Genomic DNA, 24,928 nt, shown 5'->3' with positions numbered 1-24,928 from the left:
ATATATATATATATATATATATATATATATATATATATATATACATCCTTGATTAATACTTTCTTTAAAAAACTTAATGACGCCGAACAGTAGCACATGTGTTTTATATATATTTGAAAATATACTGCCTCAAAAAACAACAAATTATCTCTGTTTTGGGTTTTGTTGGATCAGTCTGTTGGTGTTTGTTGAGTTTAGCAATCTAAATCAACTTTATAACATTTGAAATGTTGCCATGTGCCCTGTGAATGTCTAATACTACCAATTTCTGCTAAATAACAGAGTTTTTTAATTTAATTTGACTGATCTGACAGAACACGTCACAAAATGGTATACAATTCACACTGTGCTTGAACGTGCTAAGGATAAATGAGAACTCTTAACCTAAGCTTCGTCTGTATAACTTATCATTTAGCTTAACACAACTAACAGAAACATATAAACTCTACCTGATGTTCAGAACTCATCACGTTGTCTCTTCCTGATGCACTCTGATTTCTTCGCTTGTGCAGTGGTGCCTTCTGGGATACTTCTCTCCCCTAGCTGAAGCTTTCAAGTGACATGAGGAACTGACAGTTTGATCACCATGTCAACAGTATAGGATGCGGTGAGAGGTTGGGGTAAAGCAGGATGTGGTTCAGTGGCTCCTCCTCTTCCCTCCATCAGTGCTGCTGTGAAAAAAAAACATGTGAACACATCCTGTTGTTGACTCATTTAACATTCAGATTGATCAAATGCACATCACACTAATGAGGACACCAAATGTACTTACCAGAGTAATGCTTTGACAAGGTGACAAAGATGTCACTAGAGTTTTTTTTATGTATACACACACACACACACACACACACACACACACACACACGTTGTGTTTCCATGTTTTATGGGGACATTCCATAGGCGTAATGGTTTTTCTACTGTACAAACTGTGTTTTCTATCGCCCTACCCCACCCCTGCACCTAAACCTAACCCTCACAGGGAACTTTCTGCATTTTTACATTCTCAAAAAACTTTATTCTGTATGTTTTATAAGCTTGTTTCCCCATGGGGTCCTCAATTTAGATCCCCACGGTGACACGAGTCCCCATGAGTGACGGTGTGTATTCAGAATTAAGTCCACACCAGGATAGAAAAACATGTACATACACACACACACACATATTTCCAGCAACTTTCTTAACATGTGTAAATCTTTATTTTAACATAAAAAGTGAAACAACCGAGACACAAACTAAACAAGGCATTTGACAAACAGAAATTGAATAATTAGTCCCTGAACAAAGGGAGAGGTCAATATCAAAAGTTTATTGTGTGTCCACCAGCTGCTTTAAGAACTATAGTGCATCTCATCGTCAGCCTACCACCTGTAAATTGTTAGAAGATCTGTAAAACTTATTTGGATTTTACAAAATTATCTTTAAAATACAGTATCCTGAAAAAGAGAAGTTTATTTTTTGCTTTATTTGTGTACATATATTATTTTATATTATGTGTGTGTGTGTGTGTGTGTATTCTGTATATATATTTATACACACACACACACACACACACACACCATGTTTATCCTCATTGCAAGTGAATCTGTATTTAATGCATTCCGGGTCATATTTTCTTTGACATTGTGTAGTTTTGTTCATGATGTATATATTCTACCTCTCCCTGATGACATCTGCCTATTTTGACTAGCCTATATACAAAGTGATAGATTAATTTATTACAAAATACTGTAGATTTGAATTGGATATACAGCCTTTGACATATAGATACACACTATCATGCAAAAGTTTAGGGTCAGTAAGATTGTTTAAATATTTTTTAAAAGAAGTCTTATTTTCAGCAAGGCTGCATTTATTTAAACAATAATACAGCAAAACAGTAAAACTGTCAAATATTATTACAATTTAAAGCTGCAGTCCGTAAGTTTTGCCTCTTTGTCGCCATCTCTGTTTGAAAACCTGGAATTGCAGCTGTGTGCGGAATTATCTAGCTTGCGTGGGTTGTGGTCCGGCACGGCTCCAGCGCGGATGAATCGAAGCAGTAGATTTCAATTTCTGTACAGTCTAATCTCTAATTGTCATACTACTCGAATTTCATATTAAGAAATTCTTTTAACCCAGAAAGCTAATTATGCTCCCTTCGAACTGGTTTTCTTTCAAATACACATTTTTGTAATCCCAGGCTATCTGTAATCAGAATAACTGGAATATAATTTAATTTCATTCACATGTGTTTCATAAACACATAATCCTTTCTGGATTACAATCCGCCATCAAAATGATAAATTGAATTATTCCAGCTGCTGTGAGAAAAGGCTATAAACGATCCGCCACCTGCAGGATCCTCACATGCGATAGCCTAGTAGCCGGGACAACTTCTTTATGTTTACAGACGTGACGTAATGACACAGTGGCATGCTCGTATTTCCTGCGAAAACCTACCCATACCACTCAAATTAGAAAACATTATTATAAGCTAACCATTGTGAATCAGGCTGAAGTAAGGTGATAGTTTTGAACACTGGCTGGTTATGTACTTGCTCAAATATTGATTTCGGATCATTTTGAACCAAAAAAAGTTACGGACTGCAGCTTTAAGTTAACTTTTTATATAATATATTATTACATTAAAAAATATTGAATATTTTTAAATATTTCAGTATATTTTAAAATGTAATTTATTCCTGACTTTTCAGCAACCATTACATCAATCTTCAGTGTCACGAGATCCTTCAGAAAACATGCTGATTTGGTGCTCAAGAAACATTTATTATTATTAACATTTTTGAAAACAACTGCTGCTTTATATTTTCTGGGTTCTTTGATTAATTAAACATTTCAAAAGAACATCATTTATTTGAAATTGAAAACATTTGAGAACAAAAATGTATTACTGAACATTTGAACAACAGAGGGCACTGTCAGTGCCCTCTGACGGACTCTCCCACTCCCCCCTCCCAAATACACACACACAGTCACTTTAATCAGTCTAAATAAGCTCTTTTTGCACTACAAATCATTATATCTGCACTGTTGTTTACTTCACTGGTTTGCACTCTATCTGCCATGTGCCGTGTGCTGCTTTATATATATTTTTTTATATATTTTACCTTATTTGTATATTTGTATAGTTGTATTTTATACTTAATCTGTATATCTGTATTTATGTTCTACTGTTAGTGTTATCTGTATGCACCAAGGGTCTGAGAGTAACGCAATTTCAATTCTCTGTGTGTATGTGCTGTACATGTGGAAGAATTGACAATAAAGCAGACTTGACTTGACTTGACTTGACTTGAACATCAGTGTATATTGTAACTTGCATTTGTGGGCAGTCGTGGCCTAATATTAGAAAGTAGGACTTGTAACCCAAAGGTTGTGGGTTCGAGTCTCAGGTCTGGCAGGAATTGTTGGTGGAGGGAGTGAATAACCAGTGCTCTCTTCCACCCTCAATACCACGACTTAGGTGAAGCGCTTGAGCAAGGCACCGAACCCAACTGCTCCCCTGGGTGCCGCAGCACATGGCTGCCCAATGCTCTGGGTGTGTGTTCACTACTGTGTGTGGGCACTTGGATGGTTTAAATGCAGAACACAAATTCCAAGTATTGGTTACCATACTTGGCTACACTTCACTCACTCATTTCATTATTTGCATTTTTTCTCTTTTTTTGCCTGCTGTGTCCTAGGGTTTTTAGGTCACGACCCACCAGTTGAGATAGCTAGCTGTGACTTCATTTGCAACTTCTCACTTTTGTCACCACACTTTCAGTCATATGTATTTATTAATTTCAGTCCTGCAAATCTCTTTTTCCTTTTCCACTAACTATTCTCCACATCACTGTTCTATACTATCTGTTTATCTCAAATTCCCTTTTGTCCTTTCATTGATGCCATAGTTGCTGTGTCTGTGTTTAATTGAGGATTGTCTTGGATTAGCTGTTTGAGAAAGCCTTAATCTGTTTGAGTCACTGAGACACAGTTTATGAGAGAAGAGCTGAGGGTAATCACAGAGAGTGCCAGGCAACAGATGGGCCTGTGCTAGTTAACCCGAGAGAAACCTTTGAGGAAAAACAGTACTCTTAGGCAAAGATTTTAGATGGACAGTGAGGGTGTTAAAGAACAACAGAGTGAGGAAGAAATGGAGCAGGAAATGTCCTCTGAGAAAGACAAGGACAGCGAACCAGAGGAGGAAGATGAAGCTGATGAGGATGAGGAGGAAATGGCAGAAATCCAGGACAGAGGTGATCTGAGGGACATGGAGGTCTGGAATGGGTTTATTTCAGGAGGAGGACTTGCAGCTGAAGAGGAGCTGCTGCTGGACTGGAAGCCAGGTGACCCTGTGACTCCTCAGTATGTCCTCATGCTACCAGGATACACTGACGGTGAGGACACCACACACCAAGCAGTTTATTTGTGCGTTTTTGTTCTTTTACTGTGATACTTTCTTTTCTTTACTGTTATTGGTTATGTGTACAGACTACCTGTGCTCCCCAGAAGACAACGTCTACAATATTAGCTTTTCACGATTCAAAATAAGAGACCTAGAAGGTGGATCGGTCATTCTGGACCTAAAACGACACTGTCCGACAGGTGTGTTAGTGCCTTTTTAACATTGCGTTCACTTACTTTCTGTTTCACTGGGTGATTTCGTAGAAGACACATAACTTGGCTAAGTAGGATGTCTCAGATTGTGAATGAGATAGTACTGTGTTTATGCTAATGTGGAGCCAAACATGTTATTTGACCTCTAGTGGACATCATGTGCAGTAGCATTTCAAAAATGGCTTGTATTTCAGCCTTACTCTCTGTTTCACTCTTTATCAGTGTTATGTTAGTATTATTTATATACTATAGTGTTTATTAATATTTTGATTTAGCATTTATGTTTATATTCTCAGTTTGTTTTAATATTTGTTTTCTTGATTTTGTTATGTGCTTTTGTCATAATTTTGTCAAATAATACAATGTGTCAATGCACTGTATATTTATGTACTGTTATAGTATGTATTAATATTTTGAATTAGCATTTATTTCAGTATCTTTTCATTTTAGTTGAAGTTTTAGTGATTTTATGTGCATTTGTCATTTATATTAGTTTCTTTTAATATTTCAGTTTAGCTTTCATTTATTTTTATTTAAGTTTTAGTTTTAGTAATTTTAGCACCTCACCTTAAACATTTTATTTCAGTTTAAGTATTTCAGTAATTCTCATTTTCATTTCAATTTTCAATTCATTTTAATTTTAATTTCATTTCAAATGTGCTTTTTTTCTTTTAGTTAACAAGAACAACACTGTCCTAAATATGGTATAAATTCCTCTTCTTTCTCTCACAGAAATAAAGGATGTCATAGAGTTGGATGCAGGCCGTTTCATTCAGTATCATTTCAGTCCTGCTTTTCTAAATCTCAGGGAGATTGGAGCCACGTATGTTTAGTTTTTAATAAGATTGCTTTGGAGCCTTTAGAATAGATTGAAATATTTAATCCAAATCAGTAACTACAATCTTAATTAACATGTTTGCATAATGTGCAAACTCTCTTCTGAACAGGCTTGAGTTTACAGTGGGCGGTAAGGCAGTCAACAAGTTTCGGCTGATTGAGAGGCATTACTTCAGGGATCTGCTGCTGAAGACGTTTGACTTTGAGATCGGTTTCTGTATCCCATACAGCAGAAACACCTGTGAACACATTTACTGCTTACCAGATCTGGATTCACACACAAGTGAGTAACACACAAACTTACAATGCATTTCACACATTTTACAACTGAATGAAAAACTATTCATGTGAACATAATGGTGCTTGTGCAAGTGTAAAATGTTGAGTATGATCTATTATTTCAGTTGAGGACATGATCAGCCACCCTTTTGAGACGAGGTCAGACAGCTTCTACTTCGCCAATAACACACTAATCATGCATCATAAGGCAGAGTACTCCTTCAGCCAGGGGCTGGAGCTCAATGAGAACCAAACCTAAACACTTCACAGAAGGCATGGTAACATCAATCACAGCATGGCAGCAGAAGACTGGTAATATAATATACAGAGTAGTGCTGTATGTTTGGTTTCATAAACCATAAACTACATAAACTAGGAATAGGCATTTCTTTGTTACTTTACTGATGTTTGTGCTGGAGAGATGTTGTGTTGCTTGCACAGTAATAAAAAAAAACATTATCAGAAAACATGCTGGTGATTCGATGATTTGTCAACTCAGCAAGAAAAGATTGAGTAAAGGGAAGCCCTGATGATGATTAAGAGAACAAACATCTTGAGGATCCATAACATGCAAAGAATATCCGATCATTTACGTATAATAATATTAAAGGTACAGACAGCAGCCTGTTAAATTCAAAAAGTTGTAAAATGTTGCCTTCAGGATAAAAAATAAAATGCACTGAACGTGCAGAGTATCAAATATGTGTTTTAGACATTGCTGTGGAGTATTCAAACACATCAGAACCAGAATAGGGTAAGAATAAAGCACTCTCTTAAACAATGTTAGCAGAAAATCAACACAGCAAGCCGAAACAAACACCCAGCAGTTGTTTGTGATATATAATCAAGCCCTTCTCATGTTACACAACAGCAGCAGCACATGTTTGACAGCTTTAGTTGAGTAACAGCAGCGTCACAGCAGAATATTATTACTATGTGAGCTGCTCCAGCGCCGGACAATAGGATTACCATCAGAACTGAGAGATCATTCACATGCTGCAGGTCAGTTTGTTACAGACCGGCTGATTTAAAGGGTCATGACATGGAAAACAAGATTTTCTCTACCCTTTTGAAAACTGAGTTTGATGTATTATGTAGACAGATTTTCACACAATGCAAAACAAAACTCCCTTACTAGTCCACTCAGAACATTTATTAAAACTAAACTGCAATAACAAGTCATTCAAATCACATTTATGGCATTAGCTAATTAACTTTAGGCCCAATTTTTGAATATATGTTTATTATGATTTGTCCAATATTTGAATATATGTTTATAGTCATTTTTCCAATATTTGAATATATGTTTATTATAATGTGTCCAATATTTGAATATATGTTTATTATAACTTGTTCAGTATTAAAATATACACCACCAGCCAAAACTTTGGAATAATTACAATTTCAAAATTAAGATAATTACGAATAATAACAACGGTTTCTTAGGCTCACCAATGTTGCATTTATTTGATTTTATTCAGCAAGGATACATTAAATTGATCAAAAGTGACATTAAAGACATTTATAGTGTTTCAATAGATTTAAATAAATTTAAAATAAATGCTGTTCAATGAAGTTTCTGTTCATCAAAGAATGCTGAAAAGAGTGTCACAGTTACCAGAAAAATATTAAGCAGCAAAAACATTGATAATAAAAAGAACCATTATTAATAATTGAGGACCAATAGTAATTGATAATAATTGAGCAGCATATTAGAGTGATTTCTGAAGGATCATGTGACACTGAAGACTGGATTAATGATGCTGAACATTCAGCTTTACATCACAGGAATAAATTACATGTTAAAATATATTATAATAGAAAACAGTTATTTTAAATTGTAATATTTCACAATATTACAGTTTTTACTGTATTTTTGATCAAATAAATGCAGCCTTGGTGAGCAGAAGACTACATTAAAACATTAAAAATATATATTATTCTAAACTTTTGTCAAGTAGTGTTTTATTATTATAATTTGAAATTATTAAATTATTAATAAATTATTATAATTTGTGACCAAAAGTAGCATACACTAGGCAGTGCACATTTAATTTAGTGTCTAATTGTTACTAAATGATTTTAGAAAGGCACTATTGCATCTCAATTGTTCCAGTTTTCAGCAAGTTTTCAATGACTAAAAGTGAGACATATTCAGAAAAACCAAACTATGACTTTGGTGCAAGAAAGCTTTAACTGACGGTAAAAGTAGACATCAGGGGAAAAGAAACTACAAAAGTGTTGCTCTTCAACACATCCGAGAGAGCTTTGAAAGGCAGAAGTGTAAGATCTTTGGACTTACAGACAATACGCACCTTCTTGAAGACTCTTCCATCCTCTTGAGTTTCGTCTTCCTCACTCAGCAGTTCTCTGGTTCCCAGACAGTCGAGGTGAGGATTGCGGCACACGGAGGATTCAAACACCCGATCGAGTGTGCTCACCCCCGGCTGTAGGCATGTGGCCAGCGCCCTCAGTGCACCGACGTCCCGGTAGGGTCCCGAAGGGTGTCCGCTGATGGAACGGGCCTTCACCCTCCGCGAGCACTCGGAGAACGACTGCGAGTTGGACGATCTCAGCAGCAGGTACGGCAGGTAAGAGATGAGAGAGTAGAGCCAAACCACCAGCCTGAATATGATAACCACTACTGGACTCACATCCTGCTTCAGCCTCATACTGACTGAATGAAACAGAAAGAAACATATGAAGAGCAAGGGAAAGATAAAGGAAGTGCTGTGATGTCACTTCCTCCCAGGTTGTCCTGCTGCTTCCTCTTCGATGGGTCAGTGAAGCCTGTTTTCTAAACAAGAAATGCAAGCAGTCAATCTTCCATGTCATTAAACACACTAACACTGAACGGCATCAGAACATTCCAGTAAAGATCAGTACATGGAAATTTCACAATTTTGACCTTTCTGAGCCCCTTCCACTTTAACAAAGATGCATGGAGGAGAGACAGATTAGAAAGCGGTACAAATAGCGGTGTGTAACGTCTGATTCTCAGCCCAGATTTCAGCACAAATCCAAAAGTGGGTGAAAGGTGACATCAAATAAGCATGTGCATGGGTTTTTGTGAATGTGGGTCAGGGTTATTATTGTTAATTAAAAAAAAAAAAAACATAAAAAAAAAATAATTACTTGAAATAAAATAAAAATGAACTGAAATAAAATATCAAATTATTTTATTTCATCTAGTTGCCAAGGCAACATTTCAAATTTTCCTTTAATTTGAAGTACTAAAATAACTAAATAACTACAGACATATTTAAAACAACAACAACTATAAGTGACAAATACACAACAAAATTATTACATCTTTACCTAAAATGAAAATATAAAATATTAACAAAATATTCACAGGGTGATTAAATGATGACATAATTGTTATTTTTGGGTGAACTATCCCTTTAATTGAAATAAAGCTGAAATAAAATATAAAAAAATGATACTAAATGAAAATTGTGAAATGCTGACCTGGTAACTAACTGAAATAAGTTGAAGTTGAAGTACTTAAGTTGAAGTGTTTACTATTGTCCTCTTGCATTATCGACACACTATTTTCCTGTTTAACACTGTAAAGCTGCTTTGACACAATCTGTATTGTACAAAGTGCTATACAAATAAAGGTAAAGGTGACAACTAAAATTACTAATTGAAATAAAATTAAAACATAAAAAATAACAAAAATTTAAATTAAAAATGAGATATATTTTTAATATTTAGAAATATTCAAATACTAATAAAAATAACAAAAAAAGCACATAATACAAATGTTTAAAATAAAAGTATTTAATTAATATTAAATTAACACTGTTCAACTAATCCGTCAAAACTCAGTTCTACAGAGTGTGAGGTGTGTGAATATGTATGAAATGAAGAGTTTGTGTTGTGGTGTGTTTGGGGAAGTGTGGGGATGATGTGGGTTTGTGTCACATGTTAGAGCTGTCCTTGGTCCTGAAGACACTATTCATTCTAATAATAAGACTGACAGGTGGATCATCTACTCAGAGGTGAAAAGCATAATCTGACATTGCGACATCAGTCTAATAACACAAGGGATCAATACATTGCATGGCTATTTTTTTGCCCATTTTGTGACATCACAACCAACCATCCACAGCACTTTTTAGAACAAAGTCATGGACTACAAGATACTATACTATTGTGACATAACAATACACATTCTACAAAGTCATAAAAAGATGCAATAAGATACAACATATATGATCTTAAATGGTGACTGTTGTGTGTAAATCAGTAAACTTAAACAACACAGAACAAATGTGAGTATTACAAAGGATCACCAGGGTTTGCAAATTCACAGTAGATAAAATATTCAGGAATCATTTCAAAGATATCATGCATACATTCACGCACACAATGCCTACTCAGTAAGATCTACAGAAGCTATTCCTGCGGATGTCATTTATTATTCACACTCATCAGTGTCTGTAAGGCCAAGGAAGTTCATCTTTTCAAGCCTCAAATATCCCTCTCATAAATTCTCAAGGATCTCATGAATACCTCAATGAGAGTTGACAAATGCATGACAATCTAAGATCCTACACTGCTGTCTAACCCTTTGATCGGTTACTTAGAATGTAAAGTTTTAAAATGAAATTTTCCTTAGCTTTTACTCACCCTCATGTCATTCAGAGCTCATATTATTTTATTTTATTTTATATTTTTCTGAGATGAAAGTCTGAGCTTCTGATTGCCGTAAGCCTGCTATGCAATAGTCAATACGACTTGTGTAAGAAAAAGACAATAATTCAAGCTGTTAATCACTGATAAGTCTCCAAATTCATTTGCACTTGCAATCAATTTAAAAAGTGGTGCTTTATGCCATGCCATACTTGACATTAGTAACATTATATGCCATTAGTTCTTCAGCTTTATGGTGCTTTTTGTGGTTTTTGGCACTTGTCTATCCACTTTCCTTGTTTAGAAAGCAAAAGCTTCTTACCACTTAAGACATACTTTTGTTTTTCACTGAAAAAATAAAATATGGGATTGGAATGAAATGAAGGTGAGTAAATGATGACAACATTTTTATTCCTCGATGTCCTGGACAAGTTTTCAGCCTGTCTCTTTCTCTGTCTCATTTTTTTCTCGTACATCGCCCCACATGTCACAGCTGTCTTATCAGTGTAAATAAAGCTAGAGTTATTCAACCACAGTCTGAATGCTCTTAACCAACGGGGAAAGATAATGCAGCATATAAGAGCATTGCACAACAACATAAGCTGAACGCCGTGGGTCTGAAACAATGTGTTCGGTATTTATGATGATAAATCTGAAATCGCTGCCATTCATTAGTGGGAATGTGGAGACAGGCGAGATTTACTTCCTCTTTCCGATGAAAGAATCTTTGTTTGGCACCACCAACACTCATACAGGATAGAAGAAGGGGTTGAGTGAGAGAAACCGAGAAAGAGAGAAAGAGAAAAGAGGGAATGTTGCCATTGTGTCATGTTCTGTAAGCAACACTGAGCATGTGTCTGCTTTACTGTGCGTCTTTGTGCCCTATATGAGCATCTGCAGCCATCATCTGTGTCTTTTCAGCAGTCAGTGTCTGAAAGTAAAAAATCAGCATTGCATCACCTGCTCACAAATGGATGCTCTGCAGTGAATGGGTGCCGTCAGAATGAGAGTCCAAACAGCTGATAAAAACATCACAATAATCCACAAGTAATCCACACCACTCCAGTCCATCAGTTTAACATCTTGTGAAATAAAAAGCTGCATGTTTGTAAGAAAGAAATCCATCAAGATATTTTTAACTTGCTTCTGGCTAAAATATGGCTAAATATATCCATAATATTGCTTTCTCCAGTGAAAAAGTAATCTGGACTGAATCAGGAGAGAAATATGCAAAGATCAAGCATAGTTTACAAATTAAAACAGTCTAAAACAGCTCTAAACAAATATGTGGGTGGATTTTTGATGTGAGAGGACAATTGGGGATTGGAGGAAGCGTTATTATGGATTATGGACTCATATTTTGGCCAGAACTGACGGTTTAAAGTTAAAATGCCTTCATTATTGGATTTGTTTCTTACAGACCTGCAGCTTTTTGCTTCACATAACGTTAATTGATGGACTGGAGTGGTGTGGATTACTTGTGGATTATTGGGTAAACTATTCCTGTAAGTGCATAAAGTTCCATTCTTTATGCAAAATATTTTTTTCCTTATGATTTTGGAATGTGGAGTCAAATTTGACCAAGACCATTTTCATGTAATTCGCCCATCATGCAATCCCTAGTTTATGCCATTACACAAACACAAAACACAATTATAACTTGAGTGATTAAGAACTGACTGACTGTTGTTATAGCAACGGTTCATTCATTAAAACATTAGAGCTGGAAATGTCAGCAAACCATCTGCGTAGGCTGGGAGGACGTTCATGAGAATGAGAGAGAGAACGAGAGAAGAAACTTGCAGAACAGCACTGGACCAAACACCGTTTAATGCATTCAAACACCGAAAACTCAAATATGCAAGCTCAACCGCTAAGAATGCAGTAAAGCTTAAGGAAGCCAGTGAGCTTGTTAATGCAAAGGCAGAATAATGATGTGGTGTTTACAGACACTAAATATCTCCATCTCATGACCTCTTCTCTCCCACCCAGAAGTCCAATAGGACACATCCTGCACAAACGCGCCTCTGTGTGCCATTCCTAATCATAATTTGATTCCTTATTACAGCAGTATCCCAGACTCCCTCTCTCACTAAGGAATGGGAGGTAAACATCCTCTCTTTAGAGTCTCTTAAAGCAAATGATTTATTTATGTTTTAACGCCATATCAGCAACAATGGCTAAATTCATGGCAGCATTAACAGTATCATTTCAATACATCGTTTACAATAATATAACATTTTCTTAAGAAACAATTATACAAAAACATACAAGAAACAACAACAGTACTGATAAAAATCATATACAATCTTTCAGTTAAATCAGTGATAAAAATTCTTAAATTCTTCTAGGAGAGACTTTAAAAAATGTTTTTTATTTTAGTCAATTTTTAGTCAATATCGTTGTCTAATATCATTTAAAATTGGACATACTATTAAAATATGTTTTGCATTAAAAAAAATTCTTACACAAGTCACAGACTGGTTTCTCTTCCCCTTTCAATAAATATGAATGAGTGCGTCTTGAATGTCCATTTCGACATCTTGTATATACAACCTGGTTATATCTACTGTACGTTCAAATCAGTAATTACTTCTTTCATTTACTACTGGATTCACCTCATATAGTTTGTTGTATATGCATTCATTCCATTTGCCATTTATTATGAATGTACAGATTCAATACAGGTTTTACATCAGATACTGGAACATTACATTCTGTTATTTCCAACTGAAGAGCTTCCTTAGCCACTTTATCTGCTTTTTCATAGCTGACAAAAATAATGTTGAAATCTTGTTTCATTAAAAAGTCAACTTTTTCTAGTATGAGTCTCTTAAAGATATCCATATGTCCTCTCTTTAAGGACATTAGAGATCAACGTGTTTAGTAAAACTTTAAAAGCAATTCTGTTATCTACAAAATTAAAACTCATTTTAGGTGACACTGAACGTTTCCTCGAGAAGTAACCATAGCAACAGTACGCCGTTCGAGCGATTTCAGTCAGGACGACATACAAAGAAAACGTAAGCATTATAATTATTTATAATTATAGGTTCACACACAAGAAATATATCACCAAACCATTTCAGGGTCTGTTTTAAACGTCTTTAAGATAATTAACAGCTCGCATACTGTGCTAGAATGTTGTGAGAAGACCCTCAACTGCGTACGGCACAAAAATTACTGACAGAAATGTATTTAAACACATACCCCGTTTAAATTAATGGAAAAATCGCGCACTAACCTCAATTCGTTTCCGGTGACAGGAAACTGGAACCTTTACGCGCAGCGCACCTGCTCACCTGTGAAGTCCCGCTGACCGTCCGAACACACAGCACACACGGCGCGGTGTGGAGCGCGAGCTGTGATTGGACTTTCCGCGGTGGCGCGTGCCGGGGTCCGATGCGTGATGTCACGGTACCCGCGGCTCGAGGAGGTCACTCCCGGTCGGTTCGTAGTGGCGCGCCATGTGCAAGATTGTGATGCCATTGTGAGGTTTTCAGTTCTTCTCAAAGCAGTTTACGCATCGCCAGAACTTTTTACTCGCGTAATTGCAAACATATTTAACAATATATATATTTTTTTCTTTTACAAGTGTATGAAACTGTTGTACAGTTTTTCTTATGAAAGCTGGCCATAAGATTTAAAGTTGTGTGTTCTAGTTGCGCATGAAACGTTTGTTCCCTCTTAGTGTTGCCAGATGTGTGGTTTAGGTCTGAAAGTACAAAAACACGATCAAGTGTGCTAACTCTGCAATCTTACCTCTAGATTTGAGAATAGGTGACAGATTAGGGACAAAAAATGGTTCAGATGGGACCTTTGCTCCAAAGGAGATTAAATTACAAAAAATATACCCAAAACCCCACACAGCATCATGTCTTTTCACTCTTTGAACGAAGGATACCTAAGGTTCAAATTTTCTTTTTTTTTTAAGAGAATAGTGAAATTGAAAAAGTCCAAAATAGTGGTTTAAGAAAAAATATAATAGTCCATTTTTAGCTGAGCAGGGCAGTTAAGATGTGTTAAACAAGACGAAATAATAACTGTTGTATACATTTTAATATCGCAATCCAAGGTACCATTTCTGAGATTGAACACTTCTAGAATAGTTTTAATGGTGAAAGTCAGCGAGTTTCTACATTTTTATGATTTTTTTTAGTGAATAAGGAAAACTCACTGTCATAATGATAACTTCAGGAACATAACGATACCTTAATAATTGAACTACAACAACTTATTTCACCAAGACACAGCTTTCTGAACTTGAGTTTTGTGATCATTAGGTGGCATAACTACTGATGGATTTAGTGAATTTTCTGATCTGGACATTTGACTGTACTTTTTTTCTGGCATCTATTTGCATGATTGGTGTAAATGAACAGTCATGGTCTACAGCATCCTCTATTTATTTATAATATTTCATTCATATATATATATATTGTGTGTGTGTGTGTTTCAAAATGTTTCTGTGATCTGTGATGGCAAAGTGGCAAAGCTGAATTTTCAGCAGTCATTGCTCAAATCTTCAGAGATCATTCTAATTGTGTGTGTGTGTGTTTCAAAATGTAATTCATTTCTGTGATGGCAAAGTGGCAAAGCTGAATTTTCAGCAGTCATTGCTCAAATCTTCAGAGATACATGATCATTCTAATAATCTGATTTGCTGCTCAAGAAGCATGTATAATTGTTATTAATTTTGAAAACAGTTGTGCTGTTTAATTTTTTTTGTGGAAACAGTAATATTTTTTCGTTATATTATTATATTTTCATCTTTTGTAACATTATGTCTTGACTGTCATTTTTGAATAAAATTATTAATTTCTTTAAAAGTCATACTAATCAGAACAATTGAACTGCAATATATAGTTTTTCACTTAATGGCCATATATGTGCCATATGGTTATTCATACACAGCAACCCGTGATCAGGGGTCGGTCACACATTTAGACGGATGCTCCCACTGAGGGGAAGAGAGGGAGGTGCAGCCAGGACAGTATTGATCAAAACAACACCCATTCTCTTGGGAAGTAATCTGAAACGGCGGTCAAAGCGTGACTACGAATGAAGAATACATGCTATTCTCAGTGACTATAGCGTCTTTTTTTTTTCTAGATGCCTAATGTTAACAAATTTCACCTGTTTTAATTGTGCTCAAGGATATGTTTGTGATTCGCTATTAACAGTTTTGCGTTTTTGCACTTAATATGGTAGTTTTGAGAGTGTGAACGACCCGTGCGTATCACACTGAATGACCATGACCGCAGTTCTTACAATGATCGGCGCCGCGCTTCTCAGTGTTGTGAGCGCGCGACCTGCGCTGATGCCAGATCAATACGCGCGAGGAGTGGTGAGAATCTTCTCTGTTCTCTCTATGAAAATAAGCATGCAATTAATTATTTTAATGTATACAGCATTTTAATGTATACATTATTTTCATGTGTATCGTATGCAATGTAGATCAGATAAATGTCAGAAATGTTTTTAAGGGGCAATAGTTGTCGCCTGGAATTGATTTTCAGATACATTTTTGAGGATCATGCTCATAAAATTTCAACATTAAAATTGTTTCAAACAAAACAATGAAATAAATTACGTTTCTGATCAATTTTGGATGTATAATCTAATCAACATCAAATACAACTGTAAATAATACACAAGCTATCATAACACAAATCTGAAACAAATTGTGTAGATTTTTAAATAGATTAAAATTAGATTATACAGTTCTCTATAAACAGTCTTTGTAAATTTCATGTTTGTGTGTTCCAGTGCTTTCAGAACATTTTTTAATCAATTCATCAAACAATGTATGCGAGTTCCCTTTCCAATTGTACCTCAACTCCTGTTTACTCTGATACTGAAGCCTGATTTGTTCACGAGCATGGCAGCAGAAGACTGGTAATATAATATACAGAGTAGTGCTGTATGTTTGGTTTCATAAACCATAAACTACATAAACTAGGAATAGGCATTTCTTTGTTACTTTACTGATGTTTGTGCTGGAGAGATGTTGTGTTGCTTGCACAGTAATAAAAAAAAACATTATCAGAAAACATGCTGGTGATTCGATGATTTGTCAACTCAGCAAGAAAAGATTGAGTAAAGGGAAGCCCTGATGATGATTAAGAGAACAAACATCTTGAGGATCCATAACATGCATGGTTTATTTATTTATTGCAATTAATGTTTCCCTTTATTCATTCACCCACACCGAAGCTCATAACATCCTGTCTATTTTTATCAGAACACAATGCACAGTACCCTTTCCTCTTATCAGGGGTCTTATGACTCCAACATAATTATAGAAAATGGGAAAATAATGTTTTCATACTACTTCACAATATATTCAAACAATGTATGCGAGTTCCCTTTCCAATTGTACCTCAACTCCTGTTTACTCTGATACTGAAGCCTGATTTGTTCACGTTCGTGTACCTGCACGAACAAATGCCGCTTCAACCCGCAAAAAGGGGAGGAGCCAACTACTATATAAGTTGGCTCAGAGCTCCATTCGTCAGAATTTTTCTCCTTCAGCGAAGAAGACATCTCCTCGCATGGACTCTGAAGCAAGAAGTCGAAGCAAGAAGATGAAGCAAAGAAGCTCAGCCTGTTGCTCGCCGTAGAAGAGCACCTGGCAGTGGAAGATTCAGTGACACAACTCCCAGCCAGCGAATTGTCTTCCTGGGGACAGTGATCAATTCAGCCCAAATGCGAGCATGGATCATGCTGGAACACTCTCTGATGGTTCAGCGACTAGCACCAGCATTCAAATGCAGGACTTTGTGTCCCCTCAGAGATTTTCAGGAGGATGCTTGGCCTTATGTTAGCCGCCTCCTCTGTGATTTCTCTGGGCCTGCTTCTCATGCAGCCCCTTCAATTTTGGCTCAAAGGCCATGTGCCGTCCCACGCTTGGCGCCTAGGGCATATTCGTCTCAGGCTAAACCACCACTGCATCAAAGCTGTGGCCCCTTGGAGAATTTCTCGCCTGTTTCAGTCAGGTGTCCCATTGGGGCTGACCTCCAGGAGGAAGGTAGTCATGACAAATGCCTCCAGGTTGGGGAGCACTGTACGAGGGCAGACCGGTGTTTGGCTCTTGGTCACACCTGGAGCAAAGCTTGCACATCAACTGCCTTGAAATGATGGCCCTGAAAGCCTTCCTACAAACCTTAAAGAGGCATCACGTCCTGGTCCGCTCAGACAACATGACGGTGGTAGCCTTCATAAATCACCAAGGTGGTCTCAGGTCATGCTCCCTTTACAGGATGGCGCGACACCTCCTTTTATGTGCACATCGCTATCTCCTCTCGCTAAGAGCAGTTCATGTGCTGGGCAGATTGAACCAAGGAGCGGACATGCTGTCCAGGGGCAATGTAGCATCAGGCGAATGGAGACTACATCCCCAATCGGTTCAAATGATCTGGTCTGTCTTCGGGAGGGGAGAGGTAGACCTCTTCGCCTCAGAAGGCAACTTTCACTGCCCAATTTACTTTTCGAAGCAGTGAGATGCCCTGGCCCACGACTGGCCCAGCGCTTGCTTGTATGCCTTCCCCCCGGTTGCCCTGCTTCCTCAGGTCATCAGACGGGTCAAGGAAGTCAGATGCTTGGTCCTCCTGGTGGTCCCACTCTGGAGGAATCAGACATGGTTCCCTGAGTTGATTCAGCTGCTATGGGCAGCCCCCTGGCCGATACCATTGAGGAGAGACCTACTCTCGCAAGCAAGAGGAATGATTTGGCATCCTCAGCCCGAACTGTGGAACCTTCATGTTTGGCCACTCAACGGGAACCTTTACAGCTCTCCGCGAGTGTAACTAATACCATTTTGCAGGCTAGAGCACGGTCTACAAGACGCCTCTACGCCCTTAAATGGTCAGTCTTTTCTGACTGGTGTGCAGCACGCAGTCTGGACCCGTCCTTTTGTGAAGTGCTACATGTGCTCACTTTTTTACAAGAGGCTGTTGGATAAGGGGTGCACCCCTTCCACGCTCAAAGTGTATGTGGCAGCTATCATGGTGAATCATGCTCCCGTGGCTGGCCAATCAGTCGACAAAAACGACCTTGTCATTACATTTCTGAGGGGAGCTCGGAGGTTGAACCCGCCTCGTCCTCATTCTGTGCTGACCTGAGACTTATCTATAGTCGCAACAAGGCCCTCCCTTTGAGTTGCTTCATTCTGCCAATTTGCGGCACCTGTCGCTCAAGACCCCCCTCCTTTTGGTGTTAACATCGGTCAAGCGAGTAGGTGACTTGCAAGCACTGTCAGTCAGTGCTTCATGCCTTGAGTTTGGGCCTAATGACTGTAAAGTCGTCCTCAAACAAAGACACGGCTATGTGCCTAAGGTGCTGTCAACCCCGTTCAGAGCACAGGTTATTACCCTTCTAGCTCTTCCTAGTACAGAGAACAAGCAGGGTCCCAATCCACTCTGCCCAGTTAGGGCTCTTAGAGTGTACGTTGAGCGCTCTGGCCCATTTCAGCACTCAGAGCAGCATTTTGTATGCTTCGGAGGCTGCTCTAAAGGGCTGCCAGTTACGAAGCAACGATGATCTCATTGGATAGTCGATGCTATAGCCCTGGCTTATGTGGGCCCACTCCACTCGAGGGATGGCCTCCTCCTGGGCGTGGTCCAGTGGGATCTATATTGATGACATCTGTGCGGCCGCCGACTGGTCGTCACCGTCAACCTTTACAAGGTTTTATAATTTAGATGTCCCTGCCCTCCAGGCACGGATCTTGTGTGCTTGAATTTACCTAATCCCTTCTTTGAGTGGAAATGGTTTTGCTATGTAGTCCCCAGCAGGCTAGCTTGGGGCTGGGCGAGCAGAGCGACTTAGTTCTGCATTTACTTATAGGGTGGCGCTATTGGATGCATTCCCCATAAGCGTGTTCACGCAACGGGAGACACCGTTTGAAAGGGAATGCTCCGGTTACTAACGTAACCTCGGTTCCCTGAGATAAGGGAACGAGCATTGCGTAAGCTGCCATGCTATAAGTCTGCACGCGAGTTGATGGCTGTCGCTGACAGTCAAAAGATTCTGATGAATGGTGCTCTGAGCCGACTTATATAGTAGTCAGCTCCTCCCCTTTTGTCAGGTTGAAGCGCCATTTGTTCATGCAGGTACACAAACGTGAACAAATCAGGCTTCAGTATCAGAGTAAACAGGAGTTTCCCCATAAGTGTGTGTATGCAACACTTGTTCCCTTATCTCAGGGAACTGAGGTTACGTTAGTAACCGGAATGTTTTTGTTTGTGTGTGTGTGTGCATAGGACTGGTTGATTCGGTATGGGTATTTACCATCTCCAGAATCTCTAACTGGTCGACTTCAGACCAGGGAGGGTATTGAAGAAGCTGTCCGTAAAATGCAGTGTTTTGCGGGTATTGAAGAGACTGGCAAACTAGGTGACAGATTTTTTTCTTACTTATTTGTACTGTAACACTTTAGGTTCAACCAAATGGACGAATGCCCTTAAGAGCGCATATGTACCGTGATCTTTCTGTCACTAACTCTGATGATTCCTCTTGTCCTTTTGTCAAACTTTAGATCATGCCACTTTAGAACTGATGGCCAGACCTCGCTGCTCTCTGCCGGACACCATCAGCTCTGAGGATCTGTTGAAAGGAAGGAGAAGAGGTAAAGGGAAGCTGAAGAGGAAATACACTCTGCCAAGATTGAGCTGGGACAAGGCTGACATCACCTGGAGGTGGGATCTTTAAGTCTCCAGCAATGTATTCTATACATTGTAAAATTAAATAAAAACTACAGAAAACAGTTTGTAACTACAGAAAAAAAGTAAAAATTCTACAGTAAAAACCTGGTATAATTGTTAACTAAGTAATTTTATATACAGTGAAAACTGTAATTGATATGTTTTTTGTTGCTCATGTTTGTGATCAGAAATGTACATTAGGCTGTTTTGTGTCAAATTTTATGTTATATATTTAATATTGTATTATTTAGTGTAATTTGTGTTACCATGATGGTGTTTTGTGTTTTTGTGTGTGACCTGTGCACCATCAGTATACACAAGTATTGGCCATGTTTTATGGACCGAACACTTACAATAAACTCTGATTCATCGTGTGGCTTTCTATTGTATCATCTGTGATTTTATGCTGGTTGACCAAAAGCAGATTTTGGTAGTTAAAGTAACAAATAACAAAATATTGCTTAATGAACTTAATTTTTTATTTATTTTTTTACAGTGAAGCCTTTATTTATGTGACCTTAACCAGACTATTCATGTCCAATAATCCCACATCTTTCCCTTCTTTTCCTCAGCGTGCAAGAGTTTCCCTCTCCTTCCATGTCTCCCACTTTACATCAAGGGCTGGTGAGGCTCATTTTAACCTCTGCCCTCCGAGTATGGAGTGATGTCACACCTCTGCGTTTCCACCCTCCTCCATATGGCCCATCACCACAGATAGACATCAAAATCACCTTTGCAAGCAGCTACCATGAGGATGGATATCCTTTTGATGGCAGTGGGGGCAATCTGGCACATGCATTCTTCCCAGGAAAGGGAGATCTTGCTGGTGACACACACTTTGATGATGGAGAGAGCTGGAGCTATGGAGGTAAATTAAATGCTGTATACATCTTTGTGGATCTGACGTCATTATCTACAGATATTAATAGATAGAATAAAAGAACAGGAGATTGGTCAGAAGTGCTTAAATGTTTTATGTTTCTACAATTCCACAGATTGGAGTAGTGCCACAGATTTTTTCACAGTCGCAGTTCATGAGTTTGGTCATGCTTTAGGCCTGTTTCACTCATCCTCCAATGACTCCATCATGAATCCGTATTATCATGGTCCTGTGGGAGACATGCACAGTTACTCCTTATCCCTTGATGACAGACTGAGAATACAGGCACTTTATGGTACTCCCTAATATGTAAAAATAAATAAATAAATAAAAAAGGTAGATAGATAGACTATTTTCTCATGACTGTTTACCATACAGGAAAAAGACAAGATTTTAAACCTTCTCCATCTGTTGTTGCACCCACAACTCATCTGTCCCACTCCTCGACCCCAGCTCCTCCAAATCCTCCCTATCAGTGAGTAACACTGTGATCACAACAGGTTTGACAATGATTGTTATATTTGTTAACTGCTTTTCTCTTTTTTTAGCCCACCAGCCTCTGCTGATCGCTGTCAGGGAGGTTATGATGCAGTCGCTAATATCAGAGGAGAGGTTTTATTCTTTAGAGGTATGATGTTTGATTTACACTGCTGTTCAAAAGTTTGGGGTCAGTAAGATTTTTGAATGTTTTTGAATGACGTCTCTTATGCTCATCAAGGCCCCACTTATTTGATATAGCGAATACAGTAAAAACTTGTAAAATAATTGTTTTCTATTTTAATATATTTAAAAAATGTATTCCATTGATGGCAAAGCTGAATTTTCAGCAGCATTACTCCAGTCTTCATCAGTCACATCATCCTTCAGAAATCGTTCTTTGCTGACTTGCTGCTCAATAAACATTTCTCATTATTATCAGTGTTGGAAACAGTTGTGCTGCTTAATATTTTGTGGAAACTGTAAACTGACCTTTTTTCAGGATTATTTGACGAATAGAAACTTCAAAAGAACATAATTCATTTGAAATAGAAAACTTGTGTAATATTATAAATGTCTTTACTGTCACTTTTGATCCATTTAATGCATCCTTGCTGAATAAAATTATAGATTTTTTTTCAAATTACTGACATGAAAATTTTGACTGGTAATGTACATTTGTTACAACATTTGTGGACTGTAAACGTATCAGAGGGATATTAGATTCTCATGGTATCCTCACACAACATATCCTGACAAATTCTGATAGAAAGTTATTGTAAAATTATAAAAGTGAAAGAAAATATTGTTTATCATCCTCTCCCTTAACCATTTGCTTTTTATCAGGTCCACACTTTTGGAGGGTACATCATTCAGGCCCATTAATATCCTTGACTCCAGCTCTGATCCACAGCTTCTGGATGGGTTTGCCTCCAGAAACAGCCAGAGTTGATGCAGTATATGAGAGAAGAGATGGACATATTCTCTTCTTTATTGGTATTTATACACACACACACACACACACATATATATATATGCAAGCATGTTCATTCTTCCTTCTTCATGTTTACTTTTTCATACCTTTCTCAGGTAATCAGTACTGGGTATTTAGAGACACAGTGTCCCTCCCTGAGTACCCACGACCACTTTCAGAATGGGGTTTACGCTCTTCTGCAGGAGGGCTCCCAGAGAGGGTGGAGGCAGTATTTGTGTGGCCACACAATGGGAAAACGTATCTGTTCAGTGGTGGTGAGTACTGGAGGTTTGATGAGTCGAGAACAGAGAGGAAGCTGGAAGAAGGGTACCCTAAACCAGCATCCATCTGGGGGATGCCCTCTCACCCTGATGATATCATTGGATTTGTAGATGGTAAGATGTTTCTTTTATTAAAAATGTTATTATTATTATTTTTTTAAATGAATGATTTTCTCTCAAACGGACCTCAAATCGTTTTGTTTGTATTTTTCCTCAGGAGACACTTACTTCTTTAAAGAATCAAACTACTGGATTTTAAAAAGAGGTGGCCTGGACCCGGAATCTGCTTCCCCAAAGTCCATTGCTATTGACTGGATGAAATGTGAAGGTCACATTTCAACTCACACACCTGAGATTCCCAGAAGAGACAAAGATTGTACTTGTGTCCAGAGTACAGCAGCTATGATATGTGTTTTGTCATATGTTATATATCCAGTTATCACAGGTTGGATTTTGGTTCTTGTATTTTACTGATTCGATTTATATTATTTGTGTAGTATTTACGGTGATTTTTTAATGTTGTGATTTTGACTGTGAAGTTAGTGAAAATGTACTTGATTTTTACCTAGCAACAAATTTCTGCCATCATTTGGGATAGGAAAGTGTCCACTGGTTGCACACTTTAGAATCTCAGCAGATGTGTAATCTCGGGATTGTTTGCCTGTTTCTTGAATACTGTGTATTCGGACCTCTTACTCATGTGACATACTGCTTTCTACAAGCTATATATGGTATACATTATAGTACATACTACATAAATGGGCAGTGTTTAGAAGTACACTAGTAGATGCTCTCAAAGCTAAAACACAGTTGACTAAAAGACACAAGACAATACTTTAATCAATATTTGAATTGATAAAAAAAAAAAAAAATCCAAACGATGTCATGTAATTATTCTTTCAGTATTATACTAGAATTTATTAAATAATGTAAAATAAATCGCAATGTGTGAGGCTTATTCTCTCTTTTTTTATTTTTGTCAAGTTTACATCCAAAGTAAATTCAGTCAGATGCAAGCTGTATGATTCCCGCCCCCCCCCCACAATTGTACTGTAAATACAAATATCACAAATAAAATAAATAAATAAAAAAACAAATAAAATACACTACCATTCTTTATTTTCATCATACTTTTATTCAGCAAGGATGCAATAAATTGTTTAAAAGTGTCAGTAATGACATTTATAATGTTACAAAATACTTTTATTTCATATAAATGCTGTCATATTCATCAAAGAATCTTGGGGGGAAAAATCACAGCTTCCACAAAAATAGTAAGCAGCACAACTGTTTTTAACATTGATGATAATAAGAAATGTTTCTTGAGCACTGATTTAGAATGATTTATAAAGGACACGCGGAAAAAGTGACACTGAAAACTGGAGCTTTTCCATCATAAATAGTCTATATTTTAAAATATAACTAAAAAAAGAAAAAAAGGTTGTTTTAAATTGCAGTACTGTTTCACAGTATGCACTGTTTTACTGTATTTTTCATCAAATAAATGCATCCTTGCAGCATAAGAGACAAAAAAAATCTTACTTTGAAGCACCAAAAACGCACTTGCAGAATGGGTGACGCGAGTGAATGGGATTGTGGGAAATGTAGTCCACAGTCATTCCCCGAATATTATCGCGAGGTCGTGACGATGACGTCCAAATGAGCGTTACCTGTTCATCCTAGCCAACGTTGCGTACATCGTTTTTATTTTACAAGGATTATTTGATATAGAATCGCTGGGTTTCCGCTTGTTGTGCCACAGTTGTTCGGTCTTTGGTCTGTAACGGTTCTACTTTTGTTCTCTCCCTGAGCGGGATCCCAGAGGTACGTAGCACTCACGTTACAGAAGCTCATTGAGTAGTTAGCATGCTGTTCTGTGGACTGGAGTGATCCTGTTAGCATACAGGACAAAGTTAGCGCGCTAAAACAACTCAAATTCTGGTATACAAGTAACCACAGGGTATTTAGTTTACATAAACTATAGTTTTATTACATCAACACTAAAAATGAAAAATAATCAACGGGTTGTGGTGTGAAGGAAGCCTTAGCTGCACAGAAGGCCTCGGCCTGTTGTTGGTTTAAGACTGTGTTCTTCATTTTGTGCGCGCGATATACTATCTGTGTATGAAAATACAGCGAATAGCCTACCTAGACAGCATGTTAGGCACAATATGGGATGTTTGGAGCGTTTACCACTACTTTAATGGTGTCTAGGTAGGTTGTTTAAAGGGGTCATATGATGTTGCTAAAAATAACA

At 37.6% G+C, this 24,928-nt stretch overlaps 4 protein-coding genes across 8 annotated transcripts in view; 3 read left to right on the top strand and 1 right to left on the bottom strand.

Annotated features, from left to right (window-relative positions):
• LOC107689655 (uncharacterized) overlaps positions 1 to 551 on the bottom strand; it is a 3,011-nt gene extending 2,460 nt beyond the window's left edge. The window contains exon 1 of the mRNA XM_016487759.1: positions 450 to 551. The gene's annotated coding sequence lies outside the window, so the exon portion shown is untranslated. The remainder of the gene's footprint in view (positions 1 to 449) is intronic.
• A 3,132-nt stretch (positions 552 to 3,683) lies between these two features.
• LOC107689658 (protein unc-119 homolog B-B-like) lies at positions 3,684 to 15,645 on the top strand. Of its 2 annotated transcripts, XR_001634359.1 has the most exons (6): positions 3,684 to 4,379; positions 4,474 to 4,587; positions 5,332 to 5,422; positions 5,547 to 5,719; positions 5,841 to 6,027; positions 15,568 to 15,645. XR_001634359.1 is itself a non-coding variant. In XM_016487763.1 (5 exons), the coding sequence occupies exons 1-5, from the start codon at positions 4,094 to 4,096 to the stop codon at positions 5,972 to 5,974; spliced, it is 798 nt and encodes a 265-aa protein (XP_016343249.1). In that variant the 5' UTR covers positions 3,684 to 4,093; the 3' UTR covers positions 5,975 to 6,182. The 2 variants fall into 2 exon arrangements, 1 of the variants encoding a protein (XP_016343249.1); XM_016487763.1 differs by lacking the exon at positions 15,568 to 15,645 and having other exon boundaries at positions 5,841 to 6,182.
• On the top strand, positions 15,591 to 23,707 carry LOC107689654 (matrix metalloproteinase-25-like). 3 transcript variants are annotated; one of them, XM_016487756.1, is made up of 10 exons: positions 15,591 to 15,703; positions 19,620 to 19,752; positions 19,895 to 20,054; positions 20,633 to 20,928; positions 21,056 to 21,235; positions 21,394 to 21,415; positions 21,489 to 21,568; positions 22,264 to 22,413; positions 22,507 to 22,785; positions 22,889 to 23,707. In XM_016487756.1, exons 1-10 carry the CDS (start codon positions 15,605 to 15,607, stop codon positions 23,143 to 23,145), a joined length of 1,656 nt encoding a protein of 551 aa, XP_016343242.1. In that variant the 5' UTR covers positions 15,591 to 15,604; the 3' UTR covers positions 23,146 to 23,707. The 3 variants fall into 3 exon arrangements, with proteins under 3 accessions (XP_016343242.1, XP_016343241.1, XP_016343244.1); XM_016487755.1 differs by having other exon boundaries at positions 21,319 to 21,415; XM_016487758.1 differs by lacking the exon at positions 15,591 to 15,703 and adding an exon at positions 19,155 to 19,277 and having other exon boundaries at positions 19,572 to 19,752; positions 21,319 to 21,415.
• Positions 23,708 to 24,302: 595 nt separating this feature from the next.
• The window catches only part of LOC107689653 (serine/arginine repetitive matrix protein 2-like), a 15,492-nt gene continuing 14,866 nt past the window's right edge, over positions 24,303 to 24,928 (top strand). For both annotated transcript variants that reach the window (XM_016487754.1, XM_016487753.1), the window contains exon 1: positions 24,303 to 24,495. The gene's annotated coding sequence lies outside the window, so the exon portion shown is untranslated. The remainder of the gene's footprint in view (positions 24,496 to 24,928) is intronic.

The sequence above is a fragment of the Sinocyclocheilus anshuiensis genome, unplaced genomic scaffold, assembly GCF_001515605.1.
Source record: "Sinocyclocheilus anshuiensis isolate Anshui unplaced genomic scaffold, SAMN03320099.WGS_v1.1 scaffold813, whole genome shotgun sequence".
Lineage (NCBI taxonomy): Eukaryota > Metazoa > Chordata > Actinopteri > Cypriniformes > Cyprinidae > Sinocyclocheilus > Sinocyclocheilus anshuiensis.
The sequence above is the reverse complement of the archived record's forward strand: the minus strand, read 5'-3'. Positions and strand labels throughout refer to the sequence as shown.

Coding starts and splice junctions, on each gene's coding strand:
- LOC107689658 (XM_016487763.1), top strand. CDS start 4,094: ATGGACAGTGAGGGTGTTAAAGAACAACAGAGTGAGGAAGAAATGGAG. Junction 5,423..5,546: donor CTCAGGGAGATTGGAGCCAC/GTATGTTTAGTT, acceptor TCTTCTGAACAG/GCTTGAGTTTACAGTGGGCG. Junction 5,720..5,840: donor AGATCTGGATTCACACACAA/GTGAGTAACACA, acceptor CTATTATTTCAG/TTGAGGACATGATCAGCCAC.
- LOC107689654 (XM_016487755.1), top strand. CDS start 15,605: ATGACCATGACCGCAGTTCTTACAATGATCGGCGCCGCGCTTCTCAGT. Junction 20,055..20,632: donor AAGGCTGACATCACCTGGAG/GTGGGATCTTTA, acceptor TCTTTTCCTCAG/CGTGCAAGAGTTTCCCTCTC. Junction 21,569..22,263: donor AGAGGTTTTATTCTTTAGAG/GTATGATGTTTG, acceptor GCTTTTTATCAG/GTCCACACTTTTGGAGGGTA.